Source organism: Oncorhynchus clarkii, chromosome 6, assembly GCF_045791955.1.
Source record: "Oncorhynchus clarkii lewisi isolate Uvic-CL-2024 chromosome 6, UVic_Ocla_1.0, whole genome shotgun sequence".
Lineage (NCBI taxonomy): Eukaryota > Metazoa > Chordata > Actinopteri > Salmoniformes > Salmonidae > Oncorhynchus > Oncorhynchus clarkii.
The window spans coordinates 62,261,580-62,287,499 of record NC_092152.1 but is presented as its reverse complement, the minus strand read 5'-3'; the positions used below and the strand labels follow the sequence as shown (position 1 = coordinate 62,287,499).

Genomic DNA, 25,920 nt, shown 5'->3' with positions numbered 1-25,920 from the left:
GAATATGTACTGTACATGTCATTATCCAGTCTCATCAAAAGCAGAATGTGAAATAAAAAGTATAGATTGGAATTCAAGTTTTGAAAACCCCAATGAGTTTCTGGTAGAATGTTATTGCTGTTTTGTTGCTGTGCGAAATCATGCTGTTGCTTTGTGAAGAAAGAGAAGTGTGCATAGCTTATACATTTACATTAAATCGTACATTCATAAAGCAAAGAATAAAAAATACCCTTCATGAGTCATGGGCTATATTGAATATAATGACTTGTAAGTGTTTCTAAGTGCTACATACGTACATTTCCTGTATTATTATAATTTTTTTGTGTTTTGTATTTTATCCCCTTTTTCTCTTCAATTTTGTGATAATCATCGCTGCAACTCCCCAAATGGCCCGGGAGAGGCAAAGGTCGAGTCATGCGTCCTCTGAAACATGACCTGCCAAACCGCACTCCTTAACACCCGCCAGCTTAACCCAAAAGCCAGTCGCACCAATGTGTCGGAGGAAACGCCATTCAACTGACGACTGAGGTCAGCCTGCAGGCGCCCGGCCCTCCACAAGGAGTCACTAGAGCGCGATGAGTCAAGTAAAGTCCTCCCGGCCAAACCTTCCCCTAACCCGGACGAAGCTGGGCCAATTGTGCGCCGCCCTATGGGACTCCCGGTCACGGCTGGTTGTGACACAGCCTGGGAACGAACCCGGGTCGATGCAGTGCCTTAGACCACTGCGCCCCCGTATTTCCTGTATATTATTGGATTGAGAATCATTGAAAAATGTACAGGTGAAAACACTGTACACAACTTATCTTGTAATTAAAGCTCTGCCTTTTCCTACCAAGGAAAATTAGGAAAACCAGCCACAATGCAGGAAATATATGTCTGAACACACACATTTGGGCTATGGCAACACACTGTAAATCATATCTTTATAAACAAAAAATACAACTAAATATTATTGTTCCATTTTCATGGGTTTTGGGCGATCCTAAAACACAGACAGCACATTTGTGTTGTAGCTGTGTTGTGTACATCTGCCTCGCAGATGTGAGAAGAAATATTACTTGTGTGTGTTTTCCCTGGCGACTAACATTTGCATATTGACATGGTAAATCATGTCAGGATACCAACTGTAATAATACCTTGAAGGAAGCTGTTAATAAGGTGTTCATACAGAGTTGAACCTCCCTGAACACAACAGCCCTGCCTGCGTACCTGGAGCCAGGCTGGGGTCAGGCTGGGGTCAGGATCTCCACTGCCAAGGTTACACACCCCGCCTTCACTCAGGAACCCACACATTAACTGAATCTTCGTTCCACACTCATTACTCATGGCTTTAGGCAATGACAGGTTCAAATTCAGGAAGAGGAACATGTGATTTGAAGCACTGTGAATGAAACCAATACCTCTGGAGTATAAGTATTACAATATCTATTGGGACACTAACCTATTTTGGTTTTTACACGTTCTGGTTTGAAATGGGTAGTTAACTGTGAACTACATTGATACGCCAAAGTGGTGACACACATTCTATGCATGTAACTGACTTGTAAAGTTCAATTTTTTCTAAATCTATGCTGTGTATTGGAGGGACGTTTCGAGGCAGACAGCAGCAGTATTACTTAATATTAATATCTAGACAGAGGATAATGGAGAGCCATGATGGCCATTGCTTTATGTGACATCTGACATAACTCACCCTATCTGACTTCCTTAGCACATAATACAGTTTTATAGTGTCCATTCTGACATCTTTTTAATGGTCTATGATCATGATGACTAACAGGGTTGGATCTTTCCTCTTTCATACCCATGCTTCATTTTAAAGGGACTTTTATTTAGTTATCAATGTCTTATAATCAATCAGTGGCATGAAATGAAAGCATTGGAACACTGTAATCCAATAAAGATGCAGCTGCATATAGATCACCATGCCGACAGAAGGCTTTTCAGTTTATATCATCTCCAGAGATCATGAACTGAGCGAACTGGCAAAGCCAAGCTGACAGACCATGCAATTAATATGACTAAGAGCTATGTGTGGATTAGAAGACAAATGCGGTTGCCATTCTCAGTTTCCTGTTCTACTCATCTGAGCCTATAAGTTTCCACTTGTGTTTTACATTGTCTGTGTATCAGCTAAGCTCCCACGACTTGTTATTCATTACACCGAGGTACACCAGTACAGAGTAGGAGAATATTTCAGCTTGAAGAAGTTCGGAGGATCAAGTTATATGGACGACATAACATAATGGGAATCCTTTCCTTAGAACAAGGCTATAGAGTACACATCAAAGAAGAAATGGTGTAACATACACATACCTGTCTAGTCACACACATGCACACACACACACACACTCTCACACTTTCACCCACCTTGAGGTGTTGGCGTATGGTGTCGCAGTCGCTCAGTGGGTTCAGTTTGAGCGTCTCTCCTAGGTTGTTGCAGCTGGAGCTCTGGTGCTGCAGTTCACAGCACACACACACACCGTCACTGTCAAACTTGATCTGGGGGAGAGAAAGGACAGGGGTAAGTAAAGGGGCTATTGGATATCAGTGAGAACTCACTGTACTTTTTTCCCACACTTGATAATGTTACAACACACCCTAGCGCTGTGTCTCCTCTTCCGCCATTTCAATAAAGCAGAATCTTAATGCTTCTCTATGATGGAGATCAGACTTGCACCTCTGTCTCTGCCCGCTCTGATACTTTCCTTGCCAGAATACACTCTTAGCACCTTTTTTTTCTATCTAGAACCTAAAAGGTTTTTTGGGCTGTCCCCATAGGAAAACCCTTTGAAGAACTCTTTTTGGTTCCATGTAGTACCATTTCCATAGAGGGTTCTACATGGAACCAAAAAGTGTTCTCCCTGGAACCAAAAAGGGTTCTCTAACATGACAGAGGAATCTACAGTGCAGGAGGATTACATAACAGTGAGTTGTAAGGCAGAGTTAACAGGGGGAGGATCTTGAGGTGCTGCTACAACTACTAACTATGTGACCCAGATTGTAAGGAGGCGGGACGTGAACCTACCCATCATGGGTTAATTGCATGGGGGAGTGAAGTCCATTAATATTTCAGTCATAGCGGGGTATATATGGTCTCCAAGGAGCCGTGTACAGTAGTAAAGGGAACTGGGAAAAGGCATTTAGTATCGTATGCTAATCACTCAGTCAGCAGTAGTGAAGTCCTGCTGGTGAAAATGACAGATCTCTGGACCATTATTCTAGCCTGGCTCTATACTCAACACACTATGAGTAACGCAACCTCTACAGGGCAAAATATCGCTCGCTTGCTCTCTCTCTCTCTCTCTCTCTCTCTCTCCTGCTCTCTCACCCTCCTGCTCTCTCACTCGTTCTCCTACTCTGTCTCCTGCTCTCTCACTCTCTCTCTACTGCTCTCTCACCTGCTCTCTCTCCTGCTCTCTCACTCTCTCTCTCCTGCTCTCCTGCTCTCTCTCGCTATTCTCTTGTGCTCTCTCTCTCTCACCTGCTCTCTCTCCTGCTCTCCTGCTCTCTCTCACTATTCTCTTGTGCTCTCTCTCTCTCTCTCTCTCTCTCTCTCTCTCTCTCTCTCTCTCCCTCTATCTCTCTCTCTCTCACACTGTGGAGATCCTTGGAGGAAGTAGACTCATGTGTGTAGATGCATGATGTGGTGTACATGTTTGCATGTTCCTCATGCTCCAGCAGACCAGTCTTGCAGTATGTCAGTGCCATATGAATGAACAATTAGATTAGAATATCTAAGTCTGCAGAGCAGCACAGCCATTGCAGTGTTGTTTTCATTTTGAAAATCTATTCATGCATTGCTTTCATTTAATGGTGCAGTGTGTGACAAGCTCTCTATTTCTGCAGATTTCTACGTTTTGGGTGTGAAACGGCGCGTGAAACAGTGATTTGAACATCTGATGTCACTAGACACAACCAGAGAGGTAATCTACCAGCCTTAGCCACGTGAGCACTCCACATAGGACCCATCATGCATTTCACCAGCCCATCCAAGATAGGCTTGATGAGACAAGTGGTTTGTCATTAGCCCAGAGAACCACCACCACCACCAACGAAGCAAGCCTTCCAGTTCCCACACACAATGAGAACACCTCCTGCTCTGCTCTGGTTCCTGCTTTCCGTTCCAGAAGCGGTGAACAATCTATTTACACAGACAAAAACTGCATTAAAGTGGTTGATCCTTTCCAAAAAAATGTGGGATGCCCTCTAAACTAGTTATGCCGTACTGAACAGATTATGCACCTCGCCTGAGCCAAATGCATGCTCAGGGAATGCTACTGTTTGTCCTCACAATACACTGGAACTCTATCAGGTAGGCCAGCAGTCCTGATGGGGACTTTAGTATACATCATGTGCAGGGCACTAGTGATGCCTGTCACATCCTCCCCCCTCCCTCCTTCCTCCATCACGTTCAGATTCAGAAAACCTCAATGTGTTCAATGATGCAATTCATTTTGCAGCAATCACAATACATACAGGTTAAATCCCATATTTAAAAGCAATAACATCAGAATAGCAAAGGATATTTACAAAGAAGTCGGACGGATAGACAGGCTCCCCGAGAAAGAAGTCTGGTTCTCCTCTGCTCTGCAGATCCTTCCTCTTCACAGAACCTCCCTTCTACGGGCCCCAACACATTGTATCCCAACTCGTGTCACCCGTCCCTAGTGTTGATGACGGGTGTAAAACATCTTGACAAACGTCTTGAGATGTAATGCCACGCCAAGCTACATTGGGCACTCATAAAACAAGGGCTTTAATATCAACTTCCTGGAAGTGATTCAAGGAGAAGGCTTAGGCAGTGTGTCACAGGGAGTGGAGTAGTGCCATGCTAAAACTGATGACACACTCTCTGTGTGACCAGGTCCTGTGAATCATTACGTCACTCCGGCAACAATACCATTTACGAAGATAGGTTTCAAGTTGAGTCAACAGCTCAGTATGACATTCATGGACTTCTAATGTATACATTATTTTGATTTATTCACTATGCAAGATGGAGGCAGTTGACATTGATGTTGATGGTGACGAAATACCCCAGTCGGATGGACTGTACAGGTGAATTACAGCTAACTGGAGAAAGGTCACCTCAGGAGCCTGGATGGAATAATAGATAGTCCTTACTTATTCACGCTCTCTTATTACTGCATGAGGAATGGAAATGAATTCAATAAAGCCCAGCAGTGTTTATGTATCCACTGCAAAGCCTGCAAACAATGCCAGAGTGTTTAATTGATTAGACCAACTAAATTAGAATTCCCATGTGATTAATGTGGCTAGAATAGCAGATCCTCAGTGTAATTACCAACAGCAGTCATGTGAGGGGAACCATCCTCAGTTTAACTACTACGATGATTCACTTTCCTCTTTCCCCTTTCTGCTTGACAGATGTGTGTTATTTCCAATGTTCTATAATTATAAGAATTAAAACATTCGTTTTTTTGCAAAGAGATGGCTTGAATCAATACAATTTGAGTCTAGTTGTCGTTGCCTCACCTGCTACTGGGTCTGTCTGTGATACTGGGTCTATCTGTGCTACTGGGTCTATCTGTGTTACTAGGTCTGTCTGTGCTACTAGGTCTGTCTGTGCTACTAGGTCTGTCTGTGCTACTAGGTCTGTCTGTGCTACTGGGTCTGTCTGTGCTACTGGGTCTGTCTGTGCTACTGGGTCTGTCTGTGTTACTGGGTCTGTCTGTGCTACTGGGTCTGTCTGTGCTACTAGGTCTGTCTGTGCTACTGGGTCTGTCTGTGCTACTGGGTCTGTCTGTGCTACTGGGTCTGTCTGTGTTACTGGGCCTATCTGTGCTACTGGGTCTGTCTGTGTTACTAGGTCTGTCTGTGTTACTAGGTCTGTCTGTGCTACTAGGTGTGTCTGTGTTACTAGGTATGTCTGTCTGTGTTACTAGGTTTGTCTGTGTTACTAGGTCTGTCTGTGCTACTAGGCCTGTCTGTGCTACTAGGTCTGTCTGTGCTACTAGGCCTGTCTGTGCTACTAGGTCTGTCTGTGCTACTGGGCCTATCTGTGTTACTAGGTCTGTCTGTGTTACTAGGTCTGTCTGTGCTACTGGGTCTGTCTGTGTTACTAGGTCAGTCTGTGCTACTGTGTCTGTCTGTGCTACTGGGTCTGTCTGTGTTACTAGGTCTGTCTGTGCTACTGGGACTGTCTGTGCTACTGACTGTCTGTGCTACTGGGTCCGTCTGTGCTACTGCCTGTCTGTGCTACTGGGTCTGTCTGTGTTACTAGGTGTGTCTGTGCTACTGGGACTGTCTGTGCTACTGGGTCCGTCTGTGCTACTGACTGTCTGTGCTACTGAGTCTGTCTGTGCTACTGGGTATGTCTGTGCTACTGGGTATGTCTGTGCTACTGGGACTGTCTGTGCTACTGACTGTCTGTGCTACTGGGTCCGTCTGTGCTACTGACTGTCTGTGCTTCTGGGTCTGTCTGTGCTACTGACTGTCTGTGCTACTTAGTCTGTCTGTGTTACTGGGTCTGTCTGTGTTACTGGGTCTGTCTGTTTTACTAGGTCTGTCTGTGCTACTGGGACTGTCTGTGCTACTGACTGTCTGTGCTACTGGGTCCGTCTGTGCTACTGACTGTCTGTGCTACGGAGTGTCTGTGCAACTGAGTCTGTCTGTGCTACTGGGTATGTCTGTGCTACTGGGTCTGTCTGTGCTACTGACTGTCTGTGCTACTGAGTCTGTCTGTGTTACTGGGTCTGTCTATGCTACTGGGTCTGTCTGTGCTACTGACTGTCTGTGCTACTGGGTCTGTCTGTGCTACTAGGTCTGTGCTATTGGGTCTGTCTGTGCTACTGGGTCTGTCTGTGTTACTAGGTCTGTCAGTGCTTCTGGGTCTGTCTGTGTTACTGGGCTGTCTATGCTACTGACTGTCTGTGCTACTGGGTCTGCCTGTGCTTCTGTGTCTGTCTGTGTTACTGAGTCTGTCTGTGCTATTGAGTCTGTCTGTGTAACTGGGTATGTCTGTGTTACTAGGTCTGTCTGTGCTACTGGGACTGTCTGTGCTACTGACTGTCTGTGCTACTGGGTCCGTCTGTGCTACTGACTGTCTGTGCTACTGGGTCTATCGGTACTATTCGGTCTGTCTGTGCTACTGAGTCTGTCTGTGTAACTAGGTCTGTCTGTGCTACTAGGTGTGTCTGTGTTACTAGGTCTGTCTGTCTGTGTTACTAGGTTTGTCTGTGTTACTAGGTCTGTCTGTGCTACTAGGTGTGTCTGTGTTACTAGGTCTGTCTGTCTGTGTTACTAGGTTTGTCTGTGTTACTAGATCTGTCTGTGCTACTAGGCCTGTCTGTGCTACTAGGTCTGTCTGTGCTACTAGGCCTGTCTGTGCTACTAGGTCTGTCTGTGTTACTAGGTCTGTCTGTGCTACTGGGTCTGTCTGTGTTACTAGGTCGGTCTGTGCTACTGGGTCTGTCTGTGTTACTAGGTATGTCTGTGTTACTAGGTCTGTCTGTGCTACTGACTGTCTGTGCTACTGGGTCTGTCTGTGTTACTAGGTATGTCTGTTTTACTAGGTCTGTCTGTGCTACTGGGACTGTCTGTGCTACTGACTGTCTGTGCTACTGGGTCCGTCTGTGCTACTGACTGTCTGTGCTACGGAGTGTCTGTGCTACTGAGTCTGTCTGTGCTACTGGGTATGTCTGTGCTACTGGGACTGTCTGTGCTACTGACTGTCTGTGCTACTGGGTCCGTCTGTGCTACTGACTGTCTGTGCTACTGGGTCTGTCTGTGCTACTGACTGTCTGTGCTACTGAGTCTGTCTGTGTTACTGGGTCTGTCTATGCTACTGGGTCTGTCTGTGCTACTGACTGTCTGTGCTACTGGGTCTGTCTGTGCTACTAGGTCTGTGCTATTGGGTCTGTCTGTGCTACTGGGTCTGTCTGTGTTACTAGATCTGTAAGTGCTTCTGGGTCTGTCTGTGTTACTGGGCTGTCTGTGCTACTGGGTCTGCCTGTGCTTCTGTGTCTGTCTGTGCTACTGAGTCTGTCTGTGCTATTGAGTCTGTCTGTGTTACTGGGTATGTCTGTGTTACTAGGTCTGTCTTTGCTACTGGGACTGTCTGTGCTACTGACTGTCTGTGCTACTGACTGTCTGTGCTACTGGGTCTGTCTGTGCTACTGAGTCTGTCTGTGCTACTGGGTCTGTCTGTGCTACTGGGTCTGTCTGTGCTACTGGGTCTGTCTGTGCTACTGGGCCTATCTGTGTCACTAGGTCTGTCTGTGCTACTGGGTCGGTCTGTGTTACTAGGTCTGTCTGTGTTACTAGGTCGGTCTGTGCTTCTGGGTCTGTCTGTGCTACTAGGTCTGTCTGTGTTACTGGGTCTGTCTGTGCTACTGGGTCTGTCTCTGCTACTGGGTCTGTCTCTGCTACTGGGTCTGTCTGTGCTACTGGGTCTGTCTGTGCTACTGGGTCTGTCTGTGTTACTAGGTCTGTCTGTGTTACTAGGTCTGTCTGTGCGTCTGGGTCTGTCTGTGTTACTGGGTCTGTCTATGCTAAATCAAATCAAATAAAATCAAATCAAATTTTATTTGTCACATACACATGGTTAGCAGATGTTAATGCGAGTGTAGCGAAATGCTTGTGCTTCTAGTTCCGACAATGCAGTAATAACAAGTAATCTAACTAACAATTCCAAAACTACTGTCTTGTACACAGTGTAAGGGGATAAAGAATATGTACATAAGGATATATGAATGAGTGATGGTACAGAGCAGCATAGGCAAGATACAGTAGATGGTATCGAGTACAGTATGTACAAATGAGATGAGTATGTAAACAAAGTGGCATAGTTTAAAGTGGCTAGTGATACATGTATTACATAAGGATACAGTCGATGATATAGAGTACAGTATATACGTATGCATATGAGATGAATAATGTAGGGTAAGTAACATTATATAAGGTAGCATTGTTTATAGTGGCTAGTGATATATTTACATAATTTCCCATCAATTCCTATTATTAAAGTGGCTGGAGTTGAGTCAGTGTCAGTGTGTTGGCAGCAGCCACTCAGTGTTAGTGGTGGCTGTTTAACAGTCTGATGGCCTTGAGATAGAAGCTGTTTTTCAGTCTCTCGGTCCCAGCTTTGATGCACCTGTACTGACCTCGCCTTCTGGATGATAGCGGGGTGAACAGGCAGTGGCTCGGGTGGTTGATGTCCTTGATGATCTTTATGGCCTTCCTGTGACATCGGGTGGTGTAGGTGTCCTGGAGGGCAGGTAGTTTGCCCCCGGTGATGCGTTGTGCAGACCTCACTACCCTCTGGAGAGCCTTACGGTTGAGGGCGGTGCAGTTGCCATACCAGGCGGTGATACAGCCCGCCAGGATGCTCTCGATTGTGCATCTGTAGAAGTTTGTGAGTGCTTTTGGTGACAAGCCGAATTTCTTCAGCCTCCTGAGGTTGAAGAGGCGCTGCTGCGCCTTCTTCACGATGCTGTCTGTGTGAGTGGACCAATTCAGTTTGTCTGTGATGTGTATGCCGAGGAACTTAAAACTTGCTACCCTCTCCACTACTGTTCCATCGATGTGGATAGGGGGGTGTTTGCTGTTTCCTGAAGTCCACAATCATCTCCTTATTTTTGTTGACGTTGAGTGTGAGGTTATTTTCCTGACACCACACTCCGAGGGCCCTCACCTCCTCCCTGTAGGCCGTCTCGTCGTTGTTGGTAATCAAGCCTACCACTGTTGTGTCGTCCGCAAACTTGATGATTGAGTTGGAGGCGTGCATGGCCACGCAGTCGTGGGTGAACAGGGAATACAGGAGAGGGCTCAGAACGCACCCTTGTGGGGCCCCAGTGTTGAGGATCAGCGGGGAGGAGATGTTGTTGCCTACCCTCACCACCTGGGGGCGGCCCGTCAGGAAGTCCAGTACCCAGTTGCACAGGGCGGGGTCGAGACCCAGGGTCTCGAGCTTGATGACGAGCTTGGAGGGTACTATGGTGTTGAATGCCGAGCTGTAGTCGATGAACAGCATTCTCACATAGGTATTCCTCTTGTCCAGATGGGTTAGGGCAGTGTGCAGTGTGGTTGAGATTGCATCGTCTGTGGACCTATTTGGGCGGTAAGCAAATTGGAGTGGGTCTAGGGTGTCAGGTAGGGTGGAGGTGATATGGTCCTTGACTAGTCTCTCAAAGCACTTCATGATGACGGATGTGAGTGCTACGGGGCGGTAGTCGTTTAGCTCAGTTACCTTAGCTTTCTTGGGAACAGGAACAATGGTGGCCCTCTTGAAGCATGTGGGAACAGCAGACTGGTATAGGGATTGATTGAATATGTCCGTAAACACACCGGCCAGCTGGTCTGCGCATGCTCTGAGGGCGCGGCTGGGGATGCCTGCAGCCTTGCGAGGGTTAACACGTTTAAATGTCTTACTCACCTCGGCTGCAGTGAAGGAGAGACCGCATGTTTTCGTTGCAGGCCGTATCAGTGGCACTGTATTGTCCTCAAAGCGGGCAAAAAAGTTATTTAGTCTGCCTGGGAGCAAGACATCCTGGTCCGTGACTGGGCTGGGTCTGTCTATGCTACCGGGTCTGTCTGTGCTACTAGGTCTGTCTATGCTACTGGGTCTGTCTGTGCTACTGACTGTCTGTGTTACTGGGTCATCTGTCTGTGCTACTGAGTCTGTCTGTGCTATTGGGTCTCTCTGTGTTACTGGGTCTGCCTGTGATTGGTGCTGGGGCAGACTGAAGCAGGGGAGAGAGATGGTACAATGGGGCCGGGCCGTATTATGGTGAAGGGAATGCAGGATATCCTGTGGAGCCGACTACAGTGCTGATACAACCCCACACAACACAGTGGTCACAGAACAGAATAGGTAGGCTAGGGGCTTGAGCTGTTGTTCTGCTATAAATAATCCCTTCATAGCCATCCATTCAGCACACACAATACACATATACAAGCACACTGCGCTACTCAGAGCTGGAGCCATGTAAAGAAGTACGGTATTCAAATATTTGTTTTCATTTTTAATCCCCCAAAAGCTATTCATTATTTATAGCTTATTAAACACTAATTAAATGAGTCCAGAATTTATGGATTTCAGTATTTTCTTTTACAGAGAAAACCCTTTTAGAGGACTTTGAGAGCTGTGATTTTCTATGCCCTAACAGCATAGTTGATCTAGGAACTTTACTCTTGTCATGAGTCTATAGATTCATGTAATCTATGCTAGTATGAGGTACGCAACTCCTTCCCCAGCCTGATCCTGACACATACGTTGTGCCACACCATCTGAAAACGGGAAGCTCTGTGAATTTGACACAGGAACAGAAATGAAACCTGCCGCAGACAGCAGACAAATTGAAAGCGCTCTCTCCCCAGACGGCGGAATATTATGTTTTTCTTAATAATTAAACTATGCGCTCCAGTGGGTAATCAGACAGACAAACGGCACTGAGCCCTACTATTAAGAAGGACGTAGGAGTGGCTGGTGTTAATGTTTATTTTTACTGTGAGCTGGGTGGGTGGGGCGGTGCTCTGCACACTGATTCAACTGGTGTGTGAGACTGACGGATCCCAGACAGGCTAGGGCCTTTCAACACCAGGTGCCACAACTCTTTCATATGAACAGGGGCCCCACCGCATCCACCGGCCCCTGTTAAGATGGAAGAGATAGGGAACCAGTACTGGCCCCTGTAGATGGGAGAGATAGGGAACCAGTACTGGCCCCTGTAGATGGGAGAGATTGGGAACCAGTACTGGCCCCTGTAGATGGGAGAGATAGGGAACCAGTACTGGCCCTTGTAGATGGGAGAGATAGGGAACCAGTACTGGCCTCTGTAGATGGGAGAGATAGGGAACCAGTACTGGCCCCTGTAGATGGGAGCGATAGGGCACATGCAGGGGGGACTGAGGGGGTAGAGGGGAAGGGCACTGGTCTCTCACCAGCTGACAGTCCTCCAGAGAGTTGACCAACTGAGCGTTCTGGCAGGACAGGATGGAGCCAGCCAGGTTGAGCATCACACACACCGCCGACAGCAGCATGAAGAAGGTGATCTGTGGAGAGACAGAGTAGAGATGTTGAGATTTATAGAGCAACAGTAGACCAACACAATACAGCCATAACATCATGTCCTCTAGGAAATATATCACCAGTTGATTTAATGATCATGTTGTCTTGTGGTAGGCAGCAATGTGTTTTTTTTATGCATGGTTACAGTGAGAGGGAAGGCTTCACCAATCAATATTGACTGATTGACTGATTACAATGACTAATAAGGGGGAGGAAAAGGCAGCAGATGATCACAGAAATCAATAACCCTTTTTCTCAAACTAATTAAGTCAATCTAAGATAAACTTAATCTAACCCATGGATAACCCATCTGCTCAGAGGTTAAGAGCACAAACACCACGCATACATATTGACATTTGACAGACCAACTCTTTACATTGCTCCTAGCAACACTGCCCCTTATAGTTACAGGACTGTCCTTGACACCCTTATATATTTTCTCACAATGCCTTTCGTATCTAGTGTCACCTGAAGACCTAAAGCCCTGATGAAGGATGGTCAGGTAGAGGAACCAATCTCCTCCTTATTCCTCAGCCCAACTCCAATCAACACTACTGCTTCCCTAGACCCTGATAGATCTCTTCTGTGGCAATTTCCCCCCTCTCTGCACTGTCACCAGAGTGGCTACCTCCATGTTCCCCCTCTAGTCTCCCATTAAAAACAATTATCTTTATTTTATAGCTGACAGTCCCAGGAAATACATCCTGTGAGGAGAAATAGAGTGAACATTTGGGCTCCTTTAAATCACAGTTCAAGTGTAATAGAATGGGTTTAAAGCCGTCAGAGGCCTCTGCCAGTAGATTACAAGGCAGAGCCGGGTCCTGTATATCAGGCCTGGACTTCGTCCACACATACTGTAGCCTGTTTGATTTACAGCCCTGGTCCTGGTGCTGCACCCGATGGAACATTAACCCAGACGGGAGGGCCAGGAGGCAGGGGAGGGACACAGGGGACACCAGCCCAGCCTGGGGGTGGGAGGGAAGTGGGAGGGGAGGACAAGACACATTTACTGAGAAAGAGGTTGAAAAACAGACACATGTACAGATGGAGAGGAGGAGAGAGAGCGAGGGAACGAAGGAGGAACAGAGGGAGAGATGGGGTAAACAGATGGAGAGATACTTTTAAATGCTTTTCACCATGGCAGGAAATTGTAGGATTGAAAGGTTGATCGGCACAGTTCGATGGAGGTAGACCACTATATCAGAGGAGAAACACACTACCCCAGGCATTATTCCTTGGCTGTGTGCCCTTGGAGGAAATGGGGTACTGACACTGACAGTAACTGGTTGTCAGTAGAAATATGACTACATCCAACCAACTCCATGTCTTTTCAATAAGAACTATGACGTAATAGCCAATAAGGGGTTGTGACGGCTAGAGAGATGGTGGTTTCAGTTGGACTTTAAGCCTCAGGTCTTTAAGGCTCAACTCAGCTGCTACAAATCTATGAATTTAAACTAAAACATGAGGAGGGACAGAGAAAACAGTTTGAAAGGAAGAGTTAGATCAGAAGATCAGAGAAATAACATTGAATATTTGTGTGTCCATAGGGTGCTTTCCCAGACACAGACTATGCCAAATCTGGGAAAAGTATTTTGGAAAGGTGTTTTTTTTGGTCCAGGACTAGGCTTAATTTGTGTCCTGGAAACTGCCCCTGTATGTATATGTGTACTCTCTGCCCCTGTATGTATACGTGTACTCTCTGCCCCTGTATGTATACGTGTACTCTCTTCCCCTGTATGTATACGTGTACTCTCTTCCCCTGTATGTATACGTGTACTCTCTGCCCCTGTATGTATATGTGTAGTCTCTGCCCCTGTATGTATATGTGTAGTCTCTGCCCCTGTATGTATACGTCTACTTTCTGCCCCTGTATGTATACGTGTACTCTCTGCCCCTGTATGTATACGTCTACTTTCTGCCCCTGTATGTATACGTGTACTCTCTGCCCCTGTATGTATACGTGTACTCTCTGCCCCTGTATGTATACGTCTACTTTCTGCCCCTGTATGTATACGTGTACTCTCTGCCCCTGTATGTATATCTGTACTCTCTGCCCCTGTATGTATACGTGTACTCTCTTCCCCTGTATGTATACGTGTACTCTCTGCCCCTGTATGTATACGTGTACTCTCTGCCCCTGTATGTATATGTGTAGTCTCTGCCCCTGTATGTATATGTGTAGTCTCTGCCCCTGTATGTATACGTCTACTTTCTGCCCCTGTATGTATACGTGTTCTCTCTGCCCCTGTACGTATACGTGTACTCTCTGCCCCTGTATGTATATGTGTAGTCTCTGCCCCTGTATGTATATGTGTAGTCTCTGCCCCTGTATGTATACGTGTACTCTCTGCCCCTGTATGTATACGTGTACTCTCTGCCCCTGTATGTATACGTGTACTCTCTGCCCCTGTATGTATACGTGTACTCTCTGCCCCTGTATGTATATGTGTAGTCTCTGCCCCTGTATGTATACGTGTACTCTCTGCCCCTGTACGTATACGTGTACTCTCTGCCCCTGTACGTATACGTGTACTCTCTGCCCCTGTACGTATACGTCTACTCTCTGCCCCTGTATGTATATGTGTAGTCTCTGCCCCTGTATGTATATGTGTAGTCTCTGCCCCTGTATGTATACGTGTACTCTCTGCCCCTGTATGTATACGTGTAGTCTCTGCCCCTGTACGTATACGTGTAGTCTCTGCCCCTGTATGTATATGTGTAGTCTCTGCCCCTGTATGTATATGTGTAGTCTCTGCCCCTGTATGTATATGTGTAGTCTCTGCCCCTGTATGTATATGTGTAGTCTCTGCCCCTGTATGTATATGTGTAGTCTCTGCCCCTGTATGTATATGTGTACTCTCTGCCCCTGTATGTATATGTGTAGTCTCTGCCCCTGTATGTATACGTGTACTCTCTGCCCCTGTACGTATACGTGTACTCTCTGCCCCTGTACGTATACGTGTACTCTCTGCCCCTGTACGTATACGTGTACTCTCTGCCCCTGTATGTATATGTGTAGTCTCTGCCCCTGTATGTATATGTGTAGTCTCTGCCCCTGTATGTATACGTGTACTCTCTGCCCCTGTACGTATACGTGTACTCTCTGCCCCTGTACGTATACGTGTACTCTCTGCCCCTGTATGTATACGTGTACTCTCTGCCCCTGTATGTATATGTGTAGTCTCTGCCCCTGTATGTATACGTGTAGTCTCTGCCCCTGTATGTATATGTGTAGTCTCTGCCCCTGTATGTATATGTGTAGTCTCTGCCTCTGTATGTATATGTGTAGTCTCTGCCCCTGTATGTATATGTGTAGTCTCTGCCCCTGTATGTATACGTGTACTCTCTGCCCCTGTACGTATACGTGTACTCTCTGCCCCTGTACGTATACGTGTACTCTCTGCCCCTGTATGTATACGTGTACTCTCTGCCCCTGTATGTATATGTGTAGTCTCTGCCCCTGTATGTATACGTGTAGTCTCTGCCCCTGTATGTATATGTGTAGTCTCTGCCTCTGTATGTATACGTGTACTCTCTGCCCCTGTATGTATATGTGTAGTCTCTGCCCCTGTATGTATACGTGTACTCTCTGCCCCTGTATGTATATGTGTAGTCTCTGCCCCTGTATGTATATGTGTAGTCTCTGCCCCTGTATGTATACGTGTACTCTCTGCCCCTGTACGTATACGTGTACTCTCTGCCCCTGTATGTATACGTGTACTCTCTGCCCCTGTACGTATACGTGTACTCTCTGCCTCTGTATGTATACGTGTACTCTCTGCCCCTGTATGTATACGTGTACTCTCTGCCCCTGTATGTATACGTGTACTCTCTGCCCCTGTATGTATATGTGTAGTCTCTGCCCCTGTATGTATATGTGTAGTCTCTGCCCCTGTATGTATATGTGTACTCTCTGCCCCTGTACGTATACGTGTACTCTCTGCCCCTGTACGTATACGTGTAGTCTCTGCCCCTGTATGTATATGTGTAGTCTCTGCCCCTGTATGTATATGTGTAGTCTCTGCCCCTGTATGTATATGTGTAGTCTCTGCCCCTGTATGTATATGTGTAGTCTCTGCCCCTGTATGTATATGTGTACTCTCTGCCCCTGTATGTATATGTGTAGTCTCTGCCCCTGTATGTATACGTGTACTCTCTGCCCCTGTACGTATACGTGTACTCTCTGCCCCTGTACGTATACGTGTACTCTCTGCCCCTGTACGTATACGTGTACTCTCTGCCCCTGTATGTATATGTGTAGTCTCTGCCCCTGTATGTATATGTGTAGTCTCTGCCCCTGTATGTATACGTGTACTCTCTGCCCCTGTACGTATACGTGTACTCTCTGCCCCTGTACGTATACGTGTACTCTCTGCCCCTGTATGTATACGTGTACTCTCTGCCCCTGTATGTATATGTGTAGTCTCTGCCCCTGTATGTATACGTGTAGTCTCTGCCCCTGTATGTATATGTGTAGTCTCTGCCCCTGTATGTATATGTGTAGTCTCTGCCTCTGTATGTATATGTGTAGTCTCTGCCCCTGTATGTATATGTGTAGTCTCTGCCCCTGTATGTATACGTGTACTCTCTGCCCCTGTACGTATACGTGTACTCTCTGCCCCTGTACGTATACGTGTACTCTCTGCCCCTGTATGTATACGTGTACTCTCTGCCCCTGTATGTATACGTGTAGTCTCTGCCCCTGTATGTATACGTGTAGTCTCTGCCCCTGTATGTATATGTGTAGTCTCTGCCTCTGTATGTATATGTGTACTCTCTGCCCCTGTATGTATATGTGTAGTCTCTGCCCCTGTATGTATACGTGTACTCTCTGCCCCTGTACGTATACGTGTACTCTCTGCCCCTGTATGTATACGTGTACTCTCTGCCCCTGTATGTATACGTGTAGTCTCTGCCCCTGTATGTATACGTGTAGTCTCTGCCCCTGTATGTATATGTGTAGTCTCTGCCTCTGTATGTATATGTGTACTCTCTGCCCCTGTATGTATACGTGTACTCTCTGCCCCTGTATGTATATGTGTACTCTCTGCCCCTGTATGTATATGTGTAGTCTCTGCCCCTGTATGTATACGTGTACTCTCTGCCCCTGTACGTATACGTGTACTCTCTGCCCCTGTACGTATACGTGTACTCTCTGCCCCTGTACGTATACGTGTACTCTTATGCACTTTTCATTTCTAGCTTGAAACGTGCATGAGGGTGTTTAAACACAGATCATAAAGTGCACCTATATTTCCATGTTGATATGTTAATTAACCTTGGATTGTCACATCACTGAATGTGTGTGTGTGTGTGTGTTACTAAACTAAACTGCCATATGGTAAGAAAAGACACACTGCTTTAGATGTTCACCTTCAGAGAGACTGTGACGGTCAACATCTTCAGAGTACAACAATTCTTCCCATGCTTCAAATGTCTCATCACTGACATTAAAGGAAACAAGCAGAAAGCTGAGAACGTTGTGTAAAAACATATTCATTAGCTTGACTGAGAATAGAACGAGGCTATGACAATGACCATTTTGTAAGGCAGAGATTGAGCAGAGAGACTGTGCCTCCAACATCAGTCGTAAAACGCCTATTAACGGGCACCTCTGAGTGTTCGCCTCATCGCCAGCTGAGCACAGCCAATCAAATGAACTGCTCAATCTCACCAGGTTTTCTGCTGCTCTCTCTGTGGCAATTCCCACTGAGTGGAAAATGCCCCATAGTGTGAGGTACATTTCCGTAAAACAATCATATATTTATACAATCATACTAAATATGTTGTTACAATGTGTGTTTACTGTTTAGATTGTGGTGGAACGCACAAATTCCCTTTCAATATTAAATCAGACTCTCCAAGGATGTTCTGACAAGACATCCCAGGTCCAATCTGAGACGAGCAAAACCAGCATTCTATTCTATGTTATTCTATTTGTTTTAATTCGTTTCTGTTCATTTATTTTCTGTCTTTGTTTCCATTATCTTCCTTTTCATTGCTTTCCATAAATTGAATTCAGCACCAATGAGAAGGCAGACAGGTAAGTGTCTGCAGTAAATCTCATTAATAGCTGACTTTATCGTCTGTGCCTTATAGCTAACCTGACTGAATGGCTGTTCTTTTAGAGTCATATTTCACCAACACATACCTGTCTCCTGGGCTAATGAAAATGTGTGGCTCCACACTGGCTCTGTGTTCTAATTACCATTTGGGATCACATTGCACTGTTTAACAGACACATTAATTACCGTCCGCCACCATGCCCACAGCATGACAAACAGACTGATTGACAGACTGACAGACACTGCTAGGGAATTCCATCAGAGTTAGGGTCAATACCATTTTTTATTCAGTCAATTCAGGAAGTACACTGAAATTCCAATTCAGTTTACTTCCTGGAACCCAACTCTGCATGCCACTGAGGGACCGGGGAGATTTACACCGCGTGTCACAGTCACCATTTAACACTCGCCAGGATGCCAATATATCCCCACCATTTTGTTTTCTGATCGGTGGACAGGGGATGGAAAACACACAAGGCCCAGGCATGGACTTTTTCCATCAGGGCGCTAATCATTCATACATACAGTCATTTCCCTCATGTGTAGTAATGTACTGTATGAGGATCCATGTGTAGTAATGTACTGTATGAGGACCCATGTGTAGTATGGTATGACCACCCACAGGGACGTGTGCAGTTGAAATATGACAGGAAGTTTGAGTCAGTCAGACCAGTCACACAGAGGCAGAATGAGGGCACAATGAGAAGACTGTTTGCAGACATGCCAACTTTAACCATGAAACAAGAACTAAATCAAATACATCAAATATTCTGTATAATACTAAATTAGTCGTTTTGTACAAATATGCAGTATGCCTACACTTCCTTAATTAACCAATAGACATTTAGTGTGTGGAGGGTTGAGGAGAGCCGTCAGACAGTAGAACTGGGATATTTTTTTAAAAAGCTTTTGAAAACTGAAGGGTGCTTCGAGAGAACAGCTTTGACTTCACTGGCAAGGACATACATGTTGCTAGTAAAGCTACATGTAGAATGGCTCTAATTTGGACAAAGATCGCTAATATCTTTCCACTTTACAACTCTCCTCATCCCTCTATGACGCAAACTGAAAAACAAAATCATAAATCTGGTTTATAATCTGTTTATTTGCAGAGTAATGAGTCTTTGGTCTACATTGCTGTGGTTGTCATCCCCTGAATGGTGTTGAAAGCCTTGCGGCCCCATACAGCCCCTCGTCAGCCTATAGCAGTGTCCAGCTCAGTCAAATGTAACATGATAATTGCAGTGTTGAGGGAACATTAGCATTCCATGGGGGACACGTCTGTCTCTGACCCCAGTAACACTGCAGCCCACCAGACCTGTCTGTCTCTGACCCCAGTAACACTGCAGCCCACCAGACCTGTCTGTCTCTGATCCCAGTTACACTGCAGCCCACCAGACCTCTCTGTCTCTGACCCCAGTTACACTGCAGCCCACCAGACCTGTCTGTCTCTGACCCCAGTTACACTGTAGCCCACCAGACCTGTCTGTCTCTGACCCCAGTAACACTGCAGCCCACCAGACCTGTCTGTCTCTGACCCCAGGAACACTGCAGCCCACCAGACCCGTCTGCCTCTGACCCCAGTAACACTGCAGCCCACCAGACCTGTCTGTCTCTGACCCCAGTTACACTGCAGCCCACCAGACCTGTCTGTCTGACCCCAGTAACACTTTAGCCCACCAAGCCTGTCTGTCTCTGACCCCAGTTACACTGCAGCCCACCAGACCTGTCTGTCTCTGACCCCAGTTACACTGCAGCCCACCAGACCTGTCTGTCTCTGACCCCAGTTACACTGCAGCCCACCAGACCTGTCTGTCTCTGACCCCAGTAACACTGCAGCCCACCAGACCCGTCTGTCTCTGACCCCAGTAACACTGTAGCCCACCAGGCCTGTCTGTCTCTGACCCCAGTAACACTGTAGCCCACCAGACCTGTCTGTCTCTGACCCCAGTAAACACTGTAGCCCACCAGACCTGTCTGTCTCTGACCCCAGTAACACTGCAGCCCACCAGACCTGTCTGTCTCTGAACCCAGTAACACTGCAGCCCACCAGACACGTCTGTCTCTGACCCCAGTTACACTGCAGCCCACCAGACCTGTCTGTCTCTGACCCCAGTAACACTGTAGCCCACCAGACCTGTCTGTCTCTGACCCAGTAACACTGTAGCCCACCAGACCTGTCTGTCTCTGACCCCAGTTACACGCAGCCCACCAGACCTGTCTGTCTCTGACCCCAGTAACACTGCAGCCCACCAGACCTGTCTGTCTCTGACCCCAGTTACACTGTAGCCCACCAGACCTGTCTGTCTCTGACCCCAGTTACACTGCAGCCCACCAGACCTGTCTGTCTCTGACCCCAGTTACACTGCAGCCCACCAGACCTGTCTGTCTCTGACCCCAGTAACACTGTAGCCCACCAGACCTGTCTGTCTCTGACCCAGTAACACTGTAGCCCACCAGGCCTGTCTGTCTCTGACCCCAGTTACACTGTAGCCCACCAGACCTGTCTGTCTCTGACCCCAGTTACACGCAGCCCACCAGACCTGTCTGTCTCTGACCCCAGTAACACTGCAGCCCACCAGACCTGTCTGTCTCTGACCCCAGTTACACTGTAGCCCACCAGACCTGTCTGTCTCTGACCCCAGTTACACTGCAGCCCACCAGACCTGTCTGTCTCTGACCCCAGTTACACTGCAGCCCACCAGACCTGACTGTCTCTGACCCCAGTTACACTGCCGCCCACCAGACCTGTCTGTCTCTGACCCCAGTTACACTGCAGCCCACCAGACCTGTCTGTCTCTGACCCCAGTTACACTGCAGCCCACCAGACCTGTCTGTCTCTGACCCCAGTAACACTGCAGCCCACCAGACCTGTCTGTCTCTGACCCCAGTTACATTGTAGCCCACCAGACCTGTCTGTCTCTGACCCCAGTAACACTGTAGCCCACCAGACCCGTCTGTCTCTGACCCCAGTAACACTGCAGCCCACCAGACCTGTCTGTCTCTGACCCCAGTTACACTGCAGCCCACCAGACCTGTCTGTCTCTGACCCCAGTAACACTGCAGCCCACCAGACCTGTCTGTCTCTGACCCCAGTAACACTGCAGCCCACCAGACCTGTCTGTCTCTGACCCCAGTTACACTGCAGCCCACCAGACCTGTCTGTCTCTGACCCCAGTTACACTGCAGCCCACCAGACCTGTCTGTCTCTGACCCCAGTAACACTGTAGCCCACCAGACCTGTCTGTCTCTGACCCCAGTTACACTGCAGCCAACCAGACCTGTCTGTCTCTGACCCCAGTTACACTGCAGCCCACCAGACCTGTCTGTCTCTGACCCCAGTTACACTGCAGCCCACCAGACCTGTCTGTCTTTGACCCCAGTAACACTGTAGCCCACCAGACCTGTCTGTCTTTGACCCCAGTAACACTGTAGCCCACCAGACCTGTCTGTCTCTGACCCCAGTAACACTGCAGCCCACCAGACCTGTCTGTCTCTGACCCCAGTAACACTGCAGCCCACCAGACCTGTCTGTCTCTGACCCCAGTAATACTGCAGCCAACCAGACCTGTCTGTCTCTGACCCCAGTAACACTGCAGCCCACCAGACCTGTCTGTCTCTGACCCCAGTAACACTGTAGCCCACCAGACCTGTCTGTCTCTGACCCCAGTAACACTGCAGCCAACCAGACCCGTCTGTCTCTGACCCCAGTAACACTGCAGCCCACCAGACCTGTCTGTCTCTGACCCCAGTAACACTGCAGCCAACCAGACCCGTCCTACTCTGACCCCAGTAACACTGCAGCCCACCAGACCCGTCTGTCTCTGACCCCAGTAACACTGCAGCCCACCAGACCTGTCTGTCTCTGACCCCAGTAACACTGCAGCCCACCAGACCTGTCTGTCTCTGACCCCAGTAACACTGCAGCCAACCAGACCTGTCTGTCTCTGACCCCAGTAACACTGTAGCCCACCAGGCCTGTCTGTCTCTGACCCCAGTTACACTGCAGCCCACCAAGCCTGACTGCCTCTGTCCACCACTACACTGCAAGCTCATTAGCCACAATGGCAGACAGGGTCCTATGAAGTCCCCAAAAACGAATGTTGACTCAACAAAAAAAGTAGGTTTGTCACAACAACTAGCAATGTTGCCTGATTGCCATACAGGCACAGGGGAACTGCTGCTACCAACTATATAATGCAGAACATTACCCTTGAAAGATGCAATCTTGGAAAATGAGAAATATGCATGTGTAGTAGAAGCAGAGAGGATGCTCTAGTCTACCCAAAGGCAGCTGCTTGTGTCCCTCTGTGTGTATGAGTGCAGAGCCAGGCGTAGAGCCAGGCTGTGGGACAGGCAGAGAGGCCCAGTCTAAACAGTGTCCTGCTCCCCTACAGACAGCCTGGGATGTTCTTCCCCCTGACCCTTGACCTGAGGGAGGGGGTTTATGGGAAGGTAAATAAACCAGAAAAGGCACACATTGTAAAAACAATTCCCTCTAACTGGGGGGTTAACCTTTAGAATGACAACCTGTTGACAAGTGCCCGTGCCAGGGCCTGTTGGGGTGGGACTTCTGGGGACTGGAAGCCTGGGGACTGGAGAGATGAGGTAGGGGTGCTGGGGAGTTTTGTCGGAGCCGGATGAAGCCATGTTAGACCGAGGTGGAGGTATAGGAGCACAGCTCTCTGAGTCCTCTGCTCTGCAGCACAAATTAGTATTTAGTCTGCAGCACCACTGCGACAAGACATCATTTATTTTCAATTATCTCAGCAGAGAGAGAGATTGGAGAAATGTTGTTGTGTTCTTCCTCTTTCTCTAACAAGCCTTGTGATTGTGTTTGCTGCCAACACATCTATTCTGTGTGTCTCTGCAGGGCTGCTAAACTCTGTCCAGCAGTGCTTTCACCTCTCAGCCAGACACACATTGATTTCCCAACTCACTCTGTACATAACTAACTTCACACTCCACTTTTCTTCTTTTTTGCCTGTTTAGAGAACAACTAACATAGTAGAGTATAGTGGGTTTGTATTAAAATAACCCCAGAGGGTAAGAAAAGCAACATTTGCAGCATGCACTACAGAGTCTTTAATCAGGCAAAGAAAACATTGTGTATTTTTCACATTTTCTTTCCACCGTTTCTGCACTATCACCCCTGCTGACTTGATAAATAGTGGAGTCTGAGGGTTAAGGATGGATTTATGGCAGTCCGGTTAGCAGGAAGCCCAGGGCGACAGCAGCTGGTTACAATATCACAGGGCAAAACATGGAGGGAGTAACCCTTTCCGTCCTGCCTCCCCTTCCAAGCCCTCCATCTCCTAGCCCTCCACCTCCCAGCCCTCCCCTGGCTGTAAGATATGCATGCTCACAGCCATATTGAGTTACCCCGGGTGGCCGTGCACCACAGCGCATGTTTGTACTCCATCACCATGAATATGATCAGAGCCTGCCGTGAGGCCAGGCGCAGTCGGTCCATCTCACCCAAACAAACCCTGGTGGTGTTGTTACAAACCCTCAACAGGCAGGCAGGCAGGCAGGCAGGCAGGCAGGCAGGCAGGCAGGCAGGCAGGCAGGCAGGCAGGCTAACCATGGAGAACTGACTGGGAGTCAATCTGAACCAGGCATAATGGATTCCACAGACCCTCATCCCTCAGGGGCAAATGTTTCAACCATGTGAATAGGAGATCACTTACACGTTCCTTCATTACCTGGAGAGGCTGTGGATCCTGATGAGGGTCCCAGTAACTGAGATCTATCAGAGTCGACTGGGAGTGAAAACGCTTTCTCTTGTTGTTAGATGGCGACCGCGTCCATCATGGAGGCAGCGTGAATTCAGAGTGACCCGTCTGTCAGTCTGCATATCTGCTAGGGCTGATAAGAGGCCTCAGGGAGGACAGTTATGTGGAGAAATACATCAGCCAAACACCCTCTATAGGATCAGACCTCATTGAGCTATTATGGCACCAGACCAGGCTGCACATTTCAACCCCTCTCATATGTTCCCCTCCCACAGTATGTTTCTAACAGTAACACCGTGCCCTGCTACCACACAGTCTGGAGGGGTGAAACAGAGGCCACAGCAGAATAGAGGTCAATTGCGGCATTAATCATCACCTGTTCTATCAATCCATATCCACAAATTTCCAATAAATCTTAGAATAGAATAGAATGGAACAGAGCTAACTAGGAAGCATTAGAGAGATAATGAAGGTCGGGCCAGAGAGGAGCAGCCCAGGTGATGAGTCCACAGACAGACACACAGCAGTGGAGACAGGGTAGTAGAGTAGTGTGGTATCTGCTATGTTGACTGCCCAGAGTAACTGGCCTATAGGAGGAGCACATAGTCTGAGCCGCCCTAAAGACCCAATGTTTGAAGTGAAATGAGGGCCACAATACAGCCCAGGGGGGTCACCATGTGATTAGCCTCCACTTTTCAACATTTAATCAGTTCCTGACCTCTATCAGCTAAAACAAGGAGGCCCAGCCCAGGCCCCCGCTGAGGAGGACGTAATGAGTTTGGGCTGTAATGGCTCCGTCTCCCTGCAGGTACAAACCTCTGGTGACAGGGGGTAGAGGGGGAGAGAGTGGGGGAGACAGAGAGTGAGAGAGACTGCAAGAAACTCAAGAGGAGAGCCAGAGGTCCTTGTCCTATACGCTCACTACGCAACTTGCGTAGGGCCCTGCAAATAACGCAAGGGCACCGCCTCCCCCTCGTGTCAAAGCGGGTGTCAATGTTTACAACTTCGATGAGAGGATGAAGCGGAACTATCCTTATGGTCATGAAAAAATATAGATAAAAACACCATGAGAGTAAATTGCGGGAACAGCAGTCAGGTAAACTTGTGTTCTCTCCTCTCCAAGTTTGATGTCAGCAAATAACAGTAACGTTAAGTTGATGTGCTAGCTTGCAGTCATCTTAGAGGACTGCAAGCTAGATAAGCAGATTGGGAGTGACAAGATTCTGGAAGCAATAGTGACTCAAGTAAGAGACTCAAAGATTCCATTTGAAGATTGCAGAGGGCAAGCTTAGGATAATGGGGCCATCATGAAGGGCAAGCACCAAGGAATACAAGCCAGACTGCTCAAAAAAGATCCCAGAGGCGTGTTCGTCCCATGTAGAGCACATACTCTAAACCTTGTCATTGCAGATGCTGCCAAATCTTCAAAAGATGCAGTTGTTTTTTTTTGGGCATGTGCAAAAGCTCTTCATCTTCTTTTCAGCTGGCACACAAAGATGGAGTGTTCTGAAGAAACACATGAACATAACTGTGAAGTCATGGAGTGACACAAGATGGGAGAGTAGGCTCCAAAGTGTTCATGCAATCAGGTGTCAGGCTTCTGAGGTTCGGGAGGCATTACTGGAAGCCAGACAGACGATCAACGATCCTGTGGCCAAAGTGGAGGCACAAGCACTTGCAGAGGAAGTTGGGTCCTACTGCTTCTTTGTTTGCTGTGTTGTATGGTGTGAGATACTGACAATGACAAACAAGGTGAACAAGCTCCTCCAATCCACCTCAATGCAGTTGAATATCGTACTGAATTTAATCTCATATGCAAAGGCCTCCCCCATTACATACCGGGAAACTGAGTTCTCTGAGGCCCAGACAACAGCCAAAAGCATTTGTGATGAAATGAATGTGGAGGCTGTTCTGAAAGAGAAGAGACTGAGAAACAGCAATAGGCATTTCAGCTATGAGGCTCCTGTGACTGATGCACGGAAAAACCTTGAAGTCAACTACTTCAACATTGTGGTCGACTCTCCTGTGACATCCACGGACGAGAGATTTGAAACACTCAACCAGGTGAAAACCAAATATGGAG

At 47.6% G+C, this 25,920-nt stretch overlaps 1 protein-coding gene across 1 annotated transcript in view; it reads right to left on the bottom strand.

Moving 5' to 3' along the window:
* LOC139412165 (protein ENTREP2-like) overlaps positions 1 to 25,920 on the bottom strand; it is a 134,816-nt gene that overhangs the window by 23,581 nt on the left and 85,315 nt on the right. Inside the window, exons 3-4 of the mRNA XM_071158983.1 lie at positions 11,908 to 12,018; positions 2,371 to 2,502 (exon numbers count right to left, since the gene is read on the bottom strand). Of these exons, the coding sequence (XP_071015084.1) occupies positions 2,371 to 2,502; positions 11,908 to 12,018 (243 nt within the window). The remainder of the gene's footprint in view (positions 1 to 2,370; positions 2,503 to 11,907; positions 12,019 to 25,920) is intronic.